This window comes from Vespa crabro, chromosome 2, assembly GCF_910589235.1.
Source record: "Vespa crabro chromosome 2, iyVesCrab1.2, whole genome shotgun sequence".
Taxonomy (NCBI): Eukaryota; Metazoa; Arthropoda; class Insecta; order Hymenoptera; family Vespidae; genus Vespa; species Vespa crabro.
Genome location: NC_060956.1, coordinates 16,054,588 through 16,072,275, shown reverse-complemented (window position 1 = coordinate 16,072,275; position 17,688 = coordinate 16,054,588). Strand labels below are relative to the sequence as shown.

The 17,688-nt window shown below is 29.4% G+C and overlaps 1 protein-coding gene across 2 annotated transcripts in view; it reads left to right on the top strand.

Annotated features, from left to right (window-relative positions):
* Positions 1 to 17,688, top strand: part of LOC124422028 (WW domain-binding protein 4) — a 42,906-nt gene that overhangs the window by 23,420 nt on the left and 1,798 nt on the right. Inside the window, exons 1-4 of one of the 2 annotated variants that reach the window (XM_046957907.1) lie at positions 15,321 to 16,776; positions 16,994 to 17,201; positions 17,302 to 17,403; positions 17,474 to 17,551. In XM_046957907.1, the coding sequence (XP_046813863.1) occupies positions 16,724 to 16,776; positions 16,994 to 17,201; positions 17,302 to 17,403; positions 17,474 to 17,551 (441 nt within the window). In that variant the 5' untranslated portion in view covers positions 15,321 to 16,723. Of the gene's footprint in view, positions 1 to 15,320; positions 16,777 to 16,993; positions 17,202 to 17,301; positions 17,404 to 17,473; positions 17,552 to 17,688 lie in introns of those variants that run through there. The other variant, XM_046957908.1, reaches the window with a different exon arrangement.

Genomic DNA, 17,688 nt, shown 5'->3' with positions numbered 1-17,688 from the left:
TGTCTGGCGTGTTTGTCAAGGATCTCTTTTTATTAATAGCTTGCAAAGAACCAGCTGAGCCAGGTTTTGGTTCTTTATTTTTCTTCGTATCTTCTTCAATTATATGAGCCACATGTTGTTCCGATTGTTATTCTTCATTTAAGAAAGCGCATAATAGACATTCGCCATTAAAAATGATTAATGCAAAGAATAAAAATCCATCATTGTCGTAAGCAGTCAGATTTATGTCGTAAGGATGTAATAACATATAATTTTGTGATAGGTCAATTATTCCAGTTGATGACTTCGATCGATCAAAAAATCTATCTAACCTGAAAATCGTGGAATAATAATTTACTTGTTTTTTTTTCGATAATTCTAATTTCTAATTCTAATTTCTATATCTCATCGTAGGAATATAAGCAAGACCTTCAAATATTATATTAGTGCACTGTATTTAGGAAAAGTTATTTTTTTTGGTAAATCGTTAATAAATTATGATTTAAAGAGCAATCAGAAAACTTTTGAAAATACATATTCTATGTCTATATTACGAATAACTTACATAATTTCTTAATCGAAAATAAACAAAGAATACCGTTCATAAGTTTTATTAATAATCGTTAGGACCATGGCAGGATTATCTTACACTGAATTACTCTAAATAAAATTTTTCATCCTCGTGGGAAAGATTATAATATATTTTAGTAATAGAATAGAAATATTGTCTTTAAATTTTAAAGAATATATTAAATTGAATTAATAAATTTCTGAATGTTCCAAATAGTGTGTATTTAAGGGACGTGAGTTAGCATCCTTGCTTTGTTTTATTGAAAGAATTGTCGCGCATGCGCATAATAAACAGTTTTCTTCCTCCTTCCCTCCCCCAGACAGAGAGAATAATATCATCTGTATTATAATATTGTCGACCTCCTCTCGACCCAACTGATAATATAGTCTTATTATATAATGTACCTATATGAAAAGAATTTTTTTAAAAAGTAACAAGCGGCACTATAACGATTTCTTTTCGTACATGTTGATAGACCAGAACGTATCATCAATAGCGCAACATGACCCAATATTCTGGCACTTTTCAATATGAAATGTAAACAATGCGATTTCCCTGGTGAATTTTAACAAGTTACGGAAATTTGATAAATGTTTCCCAAGGACATCCTTCAAAATTTCCTTGATAAAATTTATTCCATATAAACAATCTCATCCATTACTTTTATTAATCATTGATGAATTCATTAAAACTGTTTCTTTTATTTTATTACAATGCAGTATAAAAAAATATATACGTTTGACAAAAGACAAAATATTTTTAACTTCGCGCATATCTTATCGATGTAGTCAATGTACGATCGAAAACTCCTGCGAAAATTCTTCGTGATATTTCATACATGAGATGCAGCGATTCTCAGATAACGCTTGTACAAAATTTCCATGTAAATAGTGTGAACTGTAAAAACGTTTACTTGTTTCGCATTTTATCAAGTAAATCAATTTTTATCTATCGTTTCGTGAAAATCTTCGAGAAGCCAGTTGATTTATGAATATCGATGAAAATTCGATTTTATAAAAAAATCATCATTTTTCTCATTTCGATCCAATATTCCTAATAATTTGTAAAATTAAATTAATCTTACCGGTCTTTGGAAATTTATTATGTATATATATATATGTATTATATATATATTATGTATTATTTATTATATATATATTATGAAATTTATTATGTATATATATATATATGTATTATATACATATATATATATATATAAACAGATATATATTTAATATAATAAACAAATGTAAATAACAATATGCATATTTAATACATATTTATCTAGTTATACATGTATACGTATACACATGATATACAAATTTGCGCAAACGCGTGTGTGTGTGTGTTTGGGTGCACGTATATATGTATATATTTATATAATTCTATTATTTAATAGTTCATAGTTTAGTGTGCTTTAGATCAACATTTAACTATCTTATATGAATATTATATTAAAGAGAGGGTTGTTATGGTATTCTTGCGAATTTGCAAGAACATTCCTGGAAAACTTTCTGATAATTTCTTACAAATTATTTTCCAATAACTTTCTTCGGTTCGACGCAAAGTAACAATTATCATTTTGTGACATATAAAAAGAAAAATTTAACGTGGTCCAATATTAAACCGCGGCCGATAGATTGAGAAACGCTGCTTCAAATAATGTACTAGTTTTTCCATAGACACTTTGTACTTTAAATTGTCTTTTAAGGATTTACATATACCTAGAAAATTCACAAAATACTTTCCAAAAATATTTTTATTCGATACATATATATTAGTATTATCCTTTAAGAATATTTTCTGAAAATTTCATCAGAAAATTCAAAAAATTGATAAAGTTACAACCGTTTGAAGTTAACTCTACTGAGTTCAACATTACATGCACTTTAAACTTTAAACACTGTTCTCTCAAAACTATGTTTTTCAAATCGGTGCCAATGATATTTTAAAAACTTATTTGAATCAATTTGAATGAAATTTGATACGATTATTTCTCATATCATTATTTAGTTTTTATTGTCATACAAACTTTTTTAAGAGCCATAGTTCCTTTTTAATCAGTAAAAAAAATTACTGAAACTTTTTATTGGAAATTGCATGGTAAATTCAATCATCTATATTTCTTTATTAAATGAAAATATTAAAAATCGGCTTCTTCAAGTTGAAAATTTTTAAATATACTTTAAGGGCTTTTTATTTTTTTGTTCTTTTTTTCTTTTTGATAATACCCTAAAAACGACTTTGCTTGATTTAACATCGATAACTCCAAGAAGATTGTTTTAATATTAGGTTGGTGCGTATGAAATGTCGGATTTTCTTTAAATGAACGTTTGTTTCCTTGGTTTTGTTATCCTTTTGTTTTTGACATAACCTGGTTTATAGTCGTACTTTCCATTGCCAGAGTCACATTTTAGCAAAGAAGATTTTCTCAAAACTGTTCCCTTTTGTTATTTGCTTTGAATTTTGCACCGATATGTATTCAACCGATATTCGTGTAATTTTCTTATATGAGTATAAACTTGGTAATAATGCTGCAAAAGCTGCACGCAATATAAACCAGGCGTTTGGGGAGAATACTGTGAACGATCGAAAAGTGCAGGGTTGGTTTGAAAAATTTCGGTCTGGTGATTTTTCCCTGCAAAATGAACCGCGTGGAAGACCCGAAATGTCTGTGAAAAATGATGCTCTGAAAGCATTGGTGAAAACAAATCCAACTGTTTTTTCAAGAGAACTTGCTGCCAGAATGGAAGTTGACCATACAACAATATTGCGACATCTTTCTGAAATTGGCAAGGTGAAAAAAATGGATAAGTGGATACCGCACGAACTAACCGAGCGAAATAAGCTGGATCGCTTGAACGTATGCTCATCATTGCTAACCCGATTTAATCAAGATCCATTTTTCGATCGGATCATTACTTGTGATGAAAAATGGGTTCTTTACGACAATAGGAAAAGGTGTGCTCGGTGGCTTGATAGGGATGAGGCTTGTGCTCATACTGCACGGCCGTCACTTCATCCATGGAAAATTTTAATCACAGTTTGGTGGAATGTGACTGGAGTAATACACGACTCATTCTTTCGAACTGGAATGACAATTACAGCCGAAAAGTATTGCCAGTACATTGAAGAAATGCATGAAAAATTAAAAATTATACGCCCATCACTTGTTAATCGGCATGGCCCAATACTTCTCCACAACGCTCGGCCGCATACATCGTACAAAACAATTGCGAAATTAAATGGATTAAAATATGAAATTTTGCAGCACCCACCTTATTCACCGGATCTTTCGCCAACCGACTTTCATTTATTTAAACATTTAGAACTGTTTTTACGGGCTAAACAGTACGAAAATGAAGACAGTCTGAAAAATGCCATATCAGAGTTCATTGATTCTAAAGATCAGAATTTCTTCAATGCATTAAAATCTCGTTGGGAAAAGTGTATTGAAGTAAATGGAGCATATTTTGATTAAATAAACAGCTTTTGGAAAAAGATATGCAGTTTAATATATTCACTTAAGAATCCGACATTTCATTCGCACCAACCTAATATTTTTCTTGGAAAATATACTCTAAAATACCACATATATTTAATGACTTTTTATTAACGAGATAAGTTACATGCAGAAAGAAAAATCATAAAATGATTTTTTTTGAACCTTTTAGATGTATATAACCCATTAAGATGAGTCTATGAGTGTAGTATTTCTTTTAGTGAAAAATGATATGTTCAATTGTCAGAGATATATACTTTGTAGAAGTCGCAAGATGGGAGTTTTTCTTTCAAAAGAAACGAAGCAATCAACTGATACACGAGTAAAGCGTATCCTATCGTGATTCTTCAGATTACAATCTGATTGATCTGTATATTTTTTTCTCTTATTTTACATTGTTATAAAGTTTATCGGTTATTTTATATATACGCTTAAAACTTTTTTATTTTATATACCATTTCTATTTTATATGCCATTTATTATATTATATTATTATTTCATTATATTATTTATTATTTTATATACCGCTTTTATTTCTTCGATAACAATGATAATAAAAATAAATTACTATATGTATATAATTAAATTGTAAAACGTTTACTCGATCGTACTATTTTAATTTACAATTCGTGCTCACGTTCGTTAATTGAAATCGTTAACTATAGTCTTTCACGAAAATTAACCCTTAGAATAGCTGATTCGACTCTTACGAAAATACTATTAGAAAAGAGGCAATGGCACGTAACGAGATCAACACCAAGACAACACAGATATATACGTTGGTATGGTATTCTAACGAAAAAGATACCGCTTTGTTTCTAATTTTACCTCGAGCCGATTATAAATTCACATACTTTTCTCTTCTCTTGCGTTTCCTAATTCGGCTCGAATTCGTTTGCTTACTTTAGATCGATCGAATTCGGTCGAACGAGTCTCTGTAAAGGAACGTTTTTGTATTTTCCAAAAATGTAAATTCGTTTTAAATAACAATTCAACGTTAATGATCGTTTACGATTATTGTAATTATTGAAATTAACCAAATCAACAATAATTATCTTAACGAATGTGTATTGCTGATAATAAATTTTTAGTTATCATAAAATTTATTATTATAGCGTTTTCTAAATATGGAAATACATTTAATTGCTCGTCTGATTGGGACAATTATATCCATTAAGTTTTTGATAATTAAATAATCTCGTTATACGCGATTTTTTTATTAATAAATTACCATATATTAATCTTATCTCCTTTTTTTTTCCCTAAAGGCAATCTGTCGAATTAGCGACAAAATGTAGCTATTTGTCTTAGAATAAAATGCGGTTAACACGTTCTTTATGAAAACGTACGTGCAATATCTCGTTTTCTTTCGCGAGGAACCAGAATATCTTTGTATATAAGCTATTATATATGAAATTCAGACTTACACACACACACACACATACACACACTTGACCCTCTCTTACTTCTCTTTGTAATACTTTCTTTATACGTTATTAAAGATATATATCATTTTAATTAAAATTTATTTAAATTTACCGTTTATTTAAGCAGTCGAATTTAAGAAAAAAGATTTACTATTTTCATGTGAAACAAATCGTTCTCTTTCTCTTTCTCTTTCTCTTTCTTTTTATGTTACAAAATAAATAGGTAGCGTAAAAAGATTATAGAAATTGGTTTGTAATTTGAAGACTTTCAAGATCGACATACGTTTGCAAGTATTCGAAGCCGATATGGATTAAATGTAGTATGCAAGGAGTACATAATATGTATGTAGAAAAAGATATTAGAGATTAGAGATACACGTAATATTCGACTATAAAATATAGCGATAATAACAGAACTTTTAAAATGAATTTTGAACGTGTTCGACGGAAAATAAATGAACCACGAAATCATGATCTTTCGATGAATCATTCATAATCGTTATCAATAGCTAATGATGAGCAACAGAGCATACTGATTGATTGCAGTTGAATCTCAAGCTTCCAATTATCTTGTATATAAATGAACAATTGTCAACCTTTACATTCATTGGATTAATTTCACGCATAATTTAAATAATATTTAAAATTCAAATTAATATTTGTTGTTAATAATTAATTAGTTAATGTTAAATAATATCTAATAATCATCATATGTGATATTTTAGAGGACAATTGAAAAAGGGGGTATCAAAAATTCGTTAATATTTTAAATATGCGAGTTTTTATATTATTGGTCATCGTGAATTTGCGTATGTAAATGAATAAGATATCCTTTTCTTTTTTCTTTACTTTTTACGTTGGATATTCTCCTTTTTTTTCTACCGGTTTCATTCTTTGAGAATGTTTTCGAACACAGAAATGCTTTCGTCATGTTATCTTTATAACGTTTGTCTCTTTATCCATTAAAAAAATATGTGCTTTCTGTTGATATGTATTTTTAACAAAATCATAGTGACGAAATCGGTCAAATAAATCTTTCAATAGAGATTACCCTTTTCTTCATATTTAAAACAACTTTTTAAAGATTCCGAAAGTCCTTTGAACCAAAAGACATTGAAAATAATGATCTTCTAAATTTACGATATGTCTTGTTATTTATTAAAAAAAAAAATAAAAGAATAAAACAAAAAATAAAAATAAAAAAAAATAAAAATAAAAATACGCTTTATATCAAGAATAAAAAATCATCTACGTAATAGCACACACTAGTACATGCAATCGATGATAGATTCAGAGAAATATTCCGCCCCATTAATTGTCTGGTATATAAATCAACAAGCAAATTGGATTACGAGTCGGCACATCATTCATTAGTGACGTAACTCTATAAAACTTCAGCGTTAGCTTTAGTCTGTCGTTAACACTCACGGTATTTCATTCAACTGCTTTTGTTCCGGCCAAAAGCCGACCTTTTTTCTTTTTTCTTATTTTTTCTTTTTCTATCCACTATCCCGGCTGCCGTCGGTAAACTGCTTTCAGCATATAAATATCTTTATATATCATGAGCCGGTTGTCAGAAGCAAGCCTCGTGTAGTAGCCGGTTAGGAAGAGAATCGTGTTAGAACACGTGAATTCGGTCGTTGAAGAAGAAAAAAAGAAAAGCGAAAGAGACAACAAGAGGAAGCACTTTTGATTCTAATCTTGGTAATAATAAACTATTTTTTTCATTCTTATATAACGTTCAAAAAGAATATTATTATGTGTTAATGACAATATAATACGTTTTACGATATAAATAAAGCGAGTTAATAGATAATGGATTTGGTCCGATATAAAAGTATCAATTCTACGTATCATAGAATAATAATAAGAAAAAAGTTTTTCATATTGTTAATTCTTTTTCTTACTGAATATAATATGAAACTTATAAGAATATGTTTTCGAACATTCATATATTGAATTTATTAATTTTTGAATATGAATTAATAAGTAAATAGTTTTGTAATAAAAAAAGTAAAATATACTTATGATTGTATAACTTCAAAGTTATATAGAGTCATATTGAGTTGAAGCAAAACAAAACGAAAAATATTGAACGAAGTATCTTTTTTCGAAAATTGACGCCCACTTCAAAATAAATAAAAAATATTGTAATAAAGAGTACGATTCAAAGAAAATCTACTTCAATTCATTCTCTCTCTCTCTCTCTCTCTCTCTCTCTCTCTCTCTCTCTCTCTCTCTTTTTCTCTTTCTCGACGGGTAGCAATCATCCGATCCACTTTTTTACTCCGTAATCCAGGAGAACTCGTTTGAATCATCGTCCTACTTTTTCCCCGTAGATTTGCCATGCGGATGACAAAATTTAAATCGGAATAAATTTTCGAGTTAGATGCGAACGTATAACGCCATGAGCTAGTGCTTGTGTTCCCTCCATTGTTCGAAAATTTCCGTGTGAACGAACGAACTCTCTTGTGATCGTGAATATTTTGTTATTAGTTGGGACACGTTCAAATTCGACGATATTAATTTGAATCGTTTCTGTGAACTTTGTTTTTATATAGGTATTTTTCGTATTTGATGATTGGAAATATTTTCGATAATGAATTTATTGTTAGTTTTACTGTGTGAGTCATTGTTATGCGATATATTCATATCCTATCAAAGTATAATGAAATAAATTTATTTGGTTGGCTCGGCAATTAATATTGATTTTATAGTATTTAATGTTTAAATGAATAACATTGAATTCAATATTTTTTTATAAAAAATATCGACATTATTTATCGATCCGATCAATAAAATAATCATCGTTTTTTTAATCTCAGTGCACGCGCACTTTGCACAAAGAATAACAGTTCGATATCGCACAAATATTATGCTTTTGTTTGTTTGTTTGTTTATTTATTTTTTTCATTCTTTTTTCTTATTTTTATTTCAATGAATGCCTGAATTATTATCTATTTACTTATGCAAGTGAGATAAAGGTAGAATAATAAGAATAAGAAGAAGTTAGTCGAACGAACGTTATAATTGGATGCAAGCCAATTGTCTCGGCTGAATATTTGTTTCTTGGAAGACTTCTCATAAAAACTGCATAAAACGATTTAGTATGAATTCTCTTCAACCATTTTTCATTCATGATAGCCACAATTTTCACGGCTCGATTTTGTCACACATTCACAGTATATCGCGTTTCGTTTGATTCCATCACGGAAAAGAACATAAACTTAACTCGATACTTGGAACGTTCCTTTAAAGGACAATTTTATGAGCTTTCAAGATCATTTACGTTTTAATCTCGTTATCTTCTATTTAAAATTGCGATATATATATATATATATATATATATATATATATATACATATATATATATATAAACGAAATCGATTTAAATTCGATTATAAGAAAATGTATAATTTAACAAATGATTATGGCAATTCGAAAAGATTAGTATAATGCTCCTATGAAAAATGACGTAACAACGTAATGTGCGAATTATGATAAACGATGACATTGTTATCGTCAACGAATTATTCTCTTTATTCGCATTTATAGTTTCTCGTACATTAACGCTACATATCTGGGTCAATTTTTAACATTACTACATCGTCTCCTTTCTATCTTGAAATTGATAGCCTTCATTGACCAGAACGTAACATGCTGAATTTAAGAAAAAATTTTTTGGCAATATCTTTGAGGGTTGACTCGTTTCTTATCTACCCTCTTTTTTCTCTCTCTCTCTCTCTCTCTCTCTATCTCTCTTTCTTTTTCTCACGGGAGCTATTACGTTGCTTTTTTCTAAGAGAAAAAAATATTCTGTACACCATGGCCCTCTTTTTTTATCCCCTTAGAACCGTTTCTGTCAGCGAAGATAAATCGAGAGATTTACGATAACGAAGGCCAGCACCCAAATCGAAAAAAAGAACTTGGCGTGAGAAAAAGAAGGAGCTTAATAATATGTTGTCTTTATAGTGATAATAGATACAACAAAAAGAAAAGGGAGATGGATACATGTCTATTAAAAAAAAAAAAAAAAAAAAAAAAAAAAAAAAAAAAAAAAATAAACAAACATTTTCTAAGATTTGTAAAAATAAATAATTAAATAAATTAGAAAATAAGATTAGACAAATATTAATCGACAATACTTTTTCGTTCTGATTCATGATCCCTCAATTTTGTATTCGTTTATATTAATATACACGAAGAACATTAAACCAGCCAATCTCTGCGTCCTTCTACAGAATTCAGAGGTCTCGAGAGGAAAGTTCTATCTAAGACAGAATTAATTATTCCTCATTAATATCTGTACTCGACGGACACGCGCGACGTCCTTGCATTATGGAGACAGTTCGATACAAAAGTATTATAGTATTCCGACATTGTTTAAGATTCTCACTTTCTATCTCTTTCTCTGTTGATCTTAAATTTTCTATCATAATAATATACTAAAATCCAAATGAAATATATCAGTGTTTTTATTCACATTTAATTGAAATAAAGAAGAGAAAGAGAAAAAGAGAAAAATTGAATTAAAGCATTAAAGTTACGAAAGATAAAAGAAAAAGAAAACAATAAAAAGAGAAATTTAAGAATAGAAATAAAATTAAATTAAATAAAATATATCTAATTGATCACAGTTATATTAAAAATCTATTAGAATGAATGTAATTAAATATCGAAAAGATTATTGAATTTAACAAATAAAAAACATGATTTATAAAAAGAAATGGAAAGAAAGTAGAGTTATTATATATACGTTTGATAAGTAAATTAATGAGAATTGAGTGATAATATTCATCGCACTAGAGTTACCCATATGAAATTCTATTTTTCGATATTAAATCTTTTAGCGAAATTAATGCATGAACGACGAAATACTACGGAACGATTATCGTTCAATGGTCGGTGTCCGAAAGATCAAGATAAAATTTATCGAGGTATATTTTGTCCGAATCCTTAACAGTTTGGAACGGTCGACAAAGGGTACGTCCAACAAAAACGATAGTCTAACAGCTGTCTCTTCTCACGTGGATCGAACATGGTTGGTTGCGAATAAAATATAATAAATAAATTTAAAAATTAATTAGCAAAAAAAGCTTTTGCAGGAAACGTTAGTTGAATTTTCTCTCAATTATTTTTTTTTATCTAACTCTGTATATATCTTTTTTTAAGCGTCTAAATATATTGAGTCATTTAAAGGTCCATTTATATGTGTCGTAGCCATTCCGTGTCTCGGCCATGCACCAGACGCGAATTGGTTACTATAAGTTTTATATGTAACAGTTTATACATTATAAAAACCTTAATTCAATAAATTTTAGCGTTAGTAAAATATCTAATTAAATATATAATATTTTTAATTCAATAATATATAGTATAATTATATTATTATTTGTTATATTTAGTAATATATAATTTATATGTATATATATATATATAATTTTAATTTATATATTAAATAATAAAAAAATATATATTATAAATTTAAACTTTAACGAGTTTGTCACAATCAATTATTCAGATTGATACGATTCTTTGATGATATATTTCTTGTAAAGTCGAAGGTCAGAAACTAACGTGAAAATGGATAGTCACTGTATATCTATGCTTTGATTAATAACTATATTTCTATAGGACGCATAAGCGACTTGCGATATCAACGAAATGATCGATGATGAAAATCTGTTTGCAAAAGTGCAGCGAATTCATCGATCAACTTCTTTATTATCACAACTGTTCGTAGATAAGTTCTTGAAATGTCAATAATATTTCAAGACGTATTTTACGCATTTTTTTTTTTTTAACTAGGAAACGTACAAATTTTCTTTCAATATTAAACAATTTCAACAAGTTCGATAATTTTTATTAAAGATTAAATATAATTATGTTTAATGAAAAAGAAATATTACGTTCGATTAATATTTTAATTATTGTTTTACTTCGAAGAAGTTTAGGGCACTTAAATAACATTATGTATCGTTAAACGAACGCTCGAGTTGACTAGGAGCCAAGCTGTAACGACACACCAAAGTCTGGCTCGTTTGCGACCTTGTTAGAAACCTTATGATAGACCGCCAATAGTACACTTAACAAGGTTAGTATATCTACTTCGTTAATCGGTCGCGCTCTGTGTACAACTTTAACGTCTTGTTATAAACGGATTTCAGTAAATATAAATATTGATAAACCATGAAAGATTGTATTAAGTTACTATCGTTAAAATAACTATAAATAGTAATTTATCGAATTAAACAAGATAATTTTTATGTAAATACTTTTAAAAATATCTGTTATATTAAAAAAAAAAAAGAAAGATAATAAAGATTAATTTAGAGAAAATTCATTAAACGTTCTCGAAAAGCTTTTCTTGTTCACTAATTCTTACGCTTACTCCATCGTTAAAAATGAATGAAATTTCTCTCTTCCATTCCCTCGTTATTTGAAACGTGTTCGTTTGGATTACAAAAGAAAAATAAAAAAACTTTCTAATGATAAGTTACGTCCTGGAACGCTTCGGGTGCATCCACGTGGATGCACTTTCTTTACTTATAGAATTCTTTCGTACGACTTACTTTACGACATTACGAACTTATTCTTGTGCTTTATTGTAAATATACATATGTGTATACACGCGTCCGCACGTGCGCACACTTATGTAGTATTGTTTCTTTTCTTAATTTTTTAATTTGAAAAATGAGAATCAATAAAATTATCTTATACATTTAATATTTATTAAATTAATTCATTTAAATGGATTCAAGAATCCTTTGTAATTTTTCTTATGTTATAAACGATAAGATCACTAAGTAGTTCGACAAAAGACTTTTGGCATGTGGTATGCCAAGTCGAATAGCCAGAAGATTCTATTTTATTACCCTTATTATCGCGTATTTGACCTGCGTGGGAAATGTGACGTGGCTCTCTCGCCTTTTGACAAGCAAAGGGACGATGCAAATTGCATCGAGGAATCACAACCGTCCCAAGACCGAGCTCTATTAATAATAGACCGTATTAATAGTGGCACGGTTCTATAGATAGTGTCATCAGGTACCTAGCCTAGCAAGCTAGTTATGGATGCATCATTAGTACACTTCAACCGAGTCTCTTATTTTTACGACGCACTTCAAATACGAACTCGTACAATTTTGTGACGCATCTATTCGGCCTATGTAAATGTTTAGGTTAGGAGAAATTTGACTATTTCCGCGTCATAAATGATTCTCTTGTAGTAAACAACGAATACAAAAGTTTTGTTTTGAAGATAGAATTACATATTACCGTTTAACATTATGCGCTTATTACGTAAATTATTAACATTAGACTACCAAACCTATCAAAGAGACGTATTAAAAATTTTGTGTTTTATAATTATTAAAATCATAATCATTAAAAATATATTAACCAAAAGTTGTGTTTCTTTATTCATTTTTATAACGAATAAAATGAATTAAACGGATGAACTATTTTTTCCAAGTATTCGTCATATTGATACGGTAAAAATAGATCTGTAGTTTTAGTGATAAACTAAAACCAATAACCGGCATTTAACTTTGTAAGTTTTTATGTAAAACGTTTTCATATTTAATTTTTCCAATATCATAAAAGATATCTTTTATGATATTGGAAAGATTAAAAGTATACTTGCTAATAATAAGTATAATTTCTCTTGTATCTTTTATTTAAAAAAATTTATAATATCTATTGGAGATAAATGTATTAATTTATATAAAATTACTTTGTTCATTAACGTGATAAATATAAAATGAATATTGGAAATACATTCCGCAGCTTGAAATTCTCGTTCTAAAAGAGAATATCAAAGGGAAAAAAAAAATGGAATCTTTATACCTACGTATTCCTAAAGGATTAAAAGATTAGCTTTATCTCATTTTGTCTCAAAATTTATCCTGATATCTATACATATAAATCGGTTTCGTTCGGTGATTATCGATTTTGCTTGCACGTAGCGGAATCAAACCTGTTGCTACGGTCTAGTTATATGCGAAAGCGATTGAAACGAAAAGACTAGACTGGCAAAGCAGTAGTAGAGCCTATGATCTCGAAATGTTTAGTTCGAAATCATACATCTAGTAAATTTAGATACACAGATAGTTTCTAAAGTATATTAACATGAATCTAACCGTATGCATCGCGCGTACACATCGAGGACATCCAAGGCTGAATTAGAGAAAATGAGTCGATCATATAAAAAGAGGAAATGAAACGAGTGGATGTGTGTAGCTATTTTGGAAATTGGCCAAGCAACGTGCGCCTTGAAACTTAGAGTATTGATCTCGCGAGATCTTATCTGAGCTTGCTGGTTCGCTCGTCCATTATCGTAATTCATCGATGCTCGCTTTAATGGAACCTCCTGTCACGATCTATTCTTATGAATTAGATCGTTATAAAAGAGTGACGTTTCAACGTTTTCTTATCGTCGATAATATTATGGTACATATTTATCATCTTTTGAAGTGACGAAACTTTGATTGAAAGTAACCGTTTTTCATCATTGATGTTGTATTTTATCGTTTCCAGAAAAACAAACAAAAACAAGTCATTTATATTAGTATGATTATATCTCAAAGCGATACGATATAATTGAAAACGTATTATACGTAATTCACGAGATTATGTTTCGATCGAGAAATTATGCAATTCATGATTAATTTCGACGTAACGAGCTCGTAAATGAAGGCGAACGGATTGAAGAATAATCGATAAATGAGATTTCTCTCTCGTCCGAAAGATTAAACTCTGTTCGAGTAAATAGTAGGTACACCGTACGTGAGATGAAGAAAAACTTACCGGTTCATCCAATTCTAACTTTATCTCTTCTTTCTTCCTTCTTCGTTAATAAAAATTTATCTTTATTTTCGACGTATATTACCGCAATCGACTTTCCTTCTTCTTTTATATATCGTCTATATATGTCTCTCTGTTTGTGTGTGTATATGTATCTTTTTCATTTCATGGGTGTCTTGTTCGTTGTTACTTTAATCCGATAACTAAGCCGAATACTTTAAACGATAATTCGATTCCTAATTGGCTTCTCGTAATTGGCACTCGTACTATGATCTTGAAAATGCATTTGGCATCCGAAAATTACCGGATATATACATTTCTATGTTAGTTAAAATTTCGTCGAGTCAAATGTTTTTGCATCCTTCTCTTTCTCTTTCTCTCTCTCTTTCTCTCTCTCTCTCTTTCTCTCTGTTTCTTATTAGTTTCGTTTGTCACCGAATCTCTTAATCTTTTTCTGAGTATAATACACACACACACACGAGGATGCGAAGGCCAAGTGCAAGTACTTCAGGTCAAGTAAGGACGACGGTTAATTGCCAACTAATTCGCACTTCTCTTTGGACACGAGAAAAGAATTTTCTTGGTTTATCAACGTTTCCTTCCCCCTACGTTTCACCTTTCACCTTTCTACTGCTTTAAATTAGGCGAGGAGCATAATACTGCCAGAGGAGATTGTTACCGTTGAATCTGTGAGAAAATTTCTTCGAGATTTTATTCTCTACCTTTTGGATAGACAGTATATCTCTCTTTAACTGTCTACGTAAAATTAAATATACTGGCGTACGAAGAAACATTTGAGTTCGGATAAATATTTTACTTCTTGATTTACTATTCCATGTTTACAGAGATTTGTTATCGTCATTGCATTATTGTCTATTTTATTCTTTTTTCAAAACATTCGAAAGAAAAAAATTGATCTTTTATTTTGTATCAAACAATGATCGTTCATGTTTTAAATATTTTTTCTTTTCTCATAAAGAATAAAAGAATAAAATTTTAATTATTTGAACAGGTTGCCTTTCAATTTATTAAAAATGAAAATATATGCACGATTTCTCTACGAATATATGAACGATACGTACATATGTATGTATCGTTCAAATAAAAAAACAAATATATAATTTTAATTCTTATCACGATTCTAATATGCATTGCAAGTGAAGTCAGAAGGAAATACATTAACAAAAAGTTTCTCCTTCAACATGAAAACTTTAACGCGTCCTATATGACTACCTGATAGCTTCGATCACTGTTAATTGCACTTTAACGTACTTTATCAGAGAGTCACGTATTCACCATCGACATCGTGATTTTGTATGAGAGAAGGATTCCTGCGTTTTCTCTTTTATGGTCATAGCACGTAGACATCGCATTACGCGACGGCCATACTTGTAATAACATTGCATAAAGTGCAGTATAAAGTGCTGGTTAGTGTGTGGTACGAATCGTTAGATTGGCTCCTTTTATACGTTTAGATATCATATTACAATGGAACAGACTACGTTGAAAAGTTCTTTACTTTATCGTGAAATTAGTATTAAATTAACAGAGACATTTTTACAAATTAGTTTTCGATGTTAATGCAAAAGCAATCTAAAAATTCAATAACAGAATCTTCGATTTCTGTTATTCCTATCTTGTTTCTTTTTTTCTTTTTCGTATTTTTCTTTTTTTTTTTTTTTTCTTTTTTTTAATTTTTTTTCTTTTACTCCGATAGCACATATACAGGATGTCGGTCTATAAATGTCCGAGCAAATATTTCGCGGTTAATTGAAGTTACAAGAAAGTTTTTAATTAATTTGCACGATTCTGAGTCAATTATATGTAACAATTTTTTTTTCCCGTAACTTTTTTCAGATCGATGTAATTCTTTTAATTTGATACTTATAATTTCTTTTTTTAACATATTTATATAGTGGCAGTCATTTTCAATTAAAATCTAATTAAAAATTGCTATTATACATCGTTTACAAGATAATCAGCATTTTAACGACTGACTAATTGATTTATACTATACTGCAATGTTATACTCCATGTTATATAAATACATTATTTACAAATCAAACAGACGTATATTTTGATAAGTTGAAGGTCAATGATCCTTTCGACGTAACTGAGCTTAAAATATTATGTAGTTTATTATTTATTAGTTTTCAAATTATAGAAAACCAACTATTTTAACACTGTATATGTTGATGCATAAACAGGCGCTATATAAATATATTTCCATTCTCTATATTATTTGGATAGTATACATTTTTATAAATATTTATTTTCTCTCTCTCTCTTTCTCATTCTTACGAAGATACTGTAAAAAATATTTTTGTTGGACAAAAGAGAACTTGCAAATTTTACGATCCAGATATGCATTAACGAGTTAAATAAAATTAGAAACGAGGACGATCATAACGTACGGGACAACGAAGCATATGCACGTAAATGGATCACAGTAATACGAAGGGGTGTAGAGGAAATTATTATAGGTCAAAAACGTAAAAGCCTTTGCAAAATTTTATAGCCAATGATGTTACCAAACGACAGAGAATGTCTACGTTTATAGCATTATATACATTCTGAAATTCAGATCGAATCGGTATATCTTGAGAAATGTGGAAGACACATAGTAATATTTGTAAACACGGAAAATTGTAGATATTCTCTGAAGAAAGATTTTGAGGAAATTGATCTTTAATAATGTGTCCATTGCAGGGCTGATTATTGGAAGTCCCAGGGACGGAAATTCTGCGACTTTTGTAAATGTTGGATCGCTGACAATAAACCGAGTATCGACTTCCACGAGGGCGGAAAGAAGCACAAAGAAAATGTCAGTAAAAGACTCAAGGAAATACACAAGAACAGCGCGAAGCAGGCGAAACAAAACAAAAAATTCGAGGATGATCTAAAGAAGATGGAAAACGTGCGTATATTAATGAGATGCTTTGTATAAACATAACAAAAACTTTCACAAAATAATAAATTAATTAATCAAGAAATTCTTTTTAATTAACTTTTGATAGGCTGCCATGGCTGCTTATCTCAAAGATGTTGAAAACAATACGAGAGATATGACGGCTGACAGGATAATAAAAGAAAAACTAAATCGATCGGAAAGCCTAAAAGTACGTAAAAATTTGTTATTTTAAAGTTTGTATAATTAAAATAATTATATGATTTTTCGTTTACACTTAGACGCCACAAAATGCGAATTCGATACCAGAAGCTGCACTGGAAACAGTACCGAGATTCAAACAAAATAATTATCGACACGTGAGTACATAATATATTTTTGTCTTATTGAGATATTAATTTATTAGAACAATGATGGATTAGAATAGATTTTCTGTAAATCGTGAGATATAAAAAGACTACGAAAAATATCAATCGAATAGTCGAAAAAGTTAAAA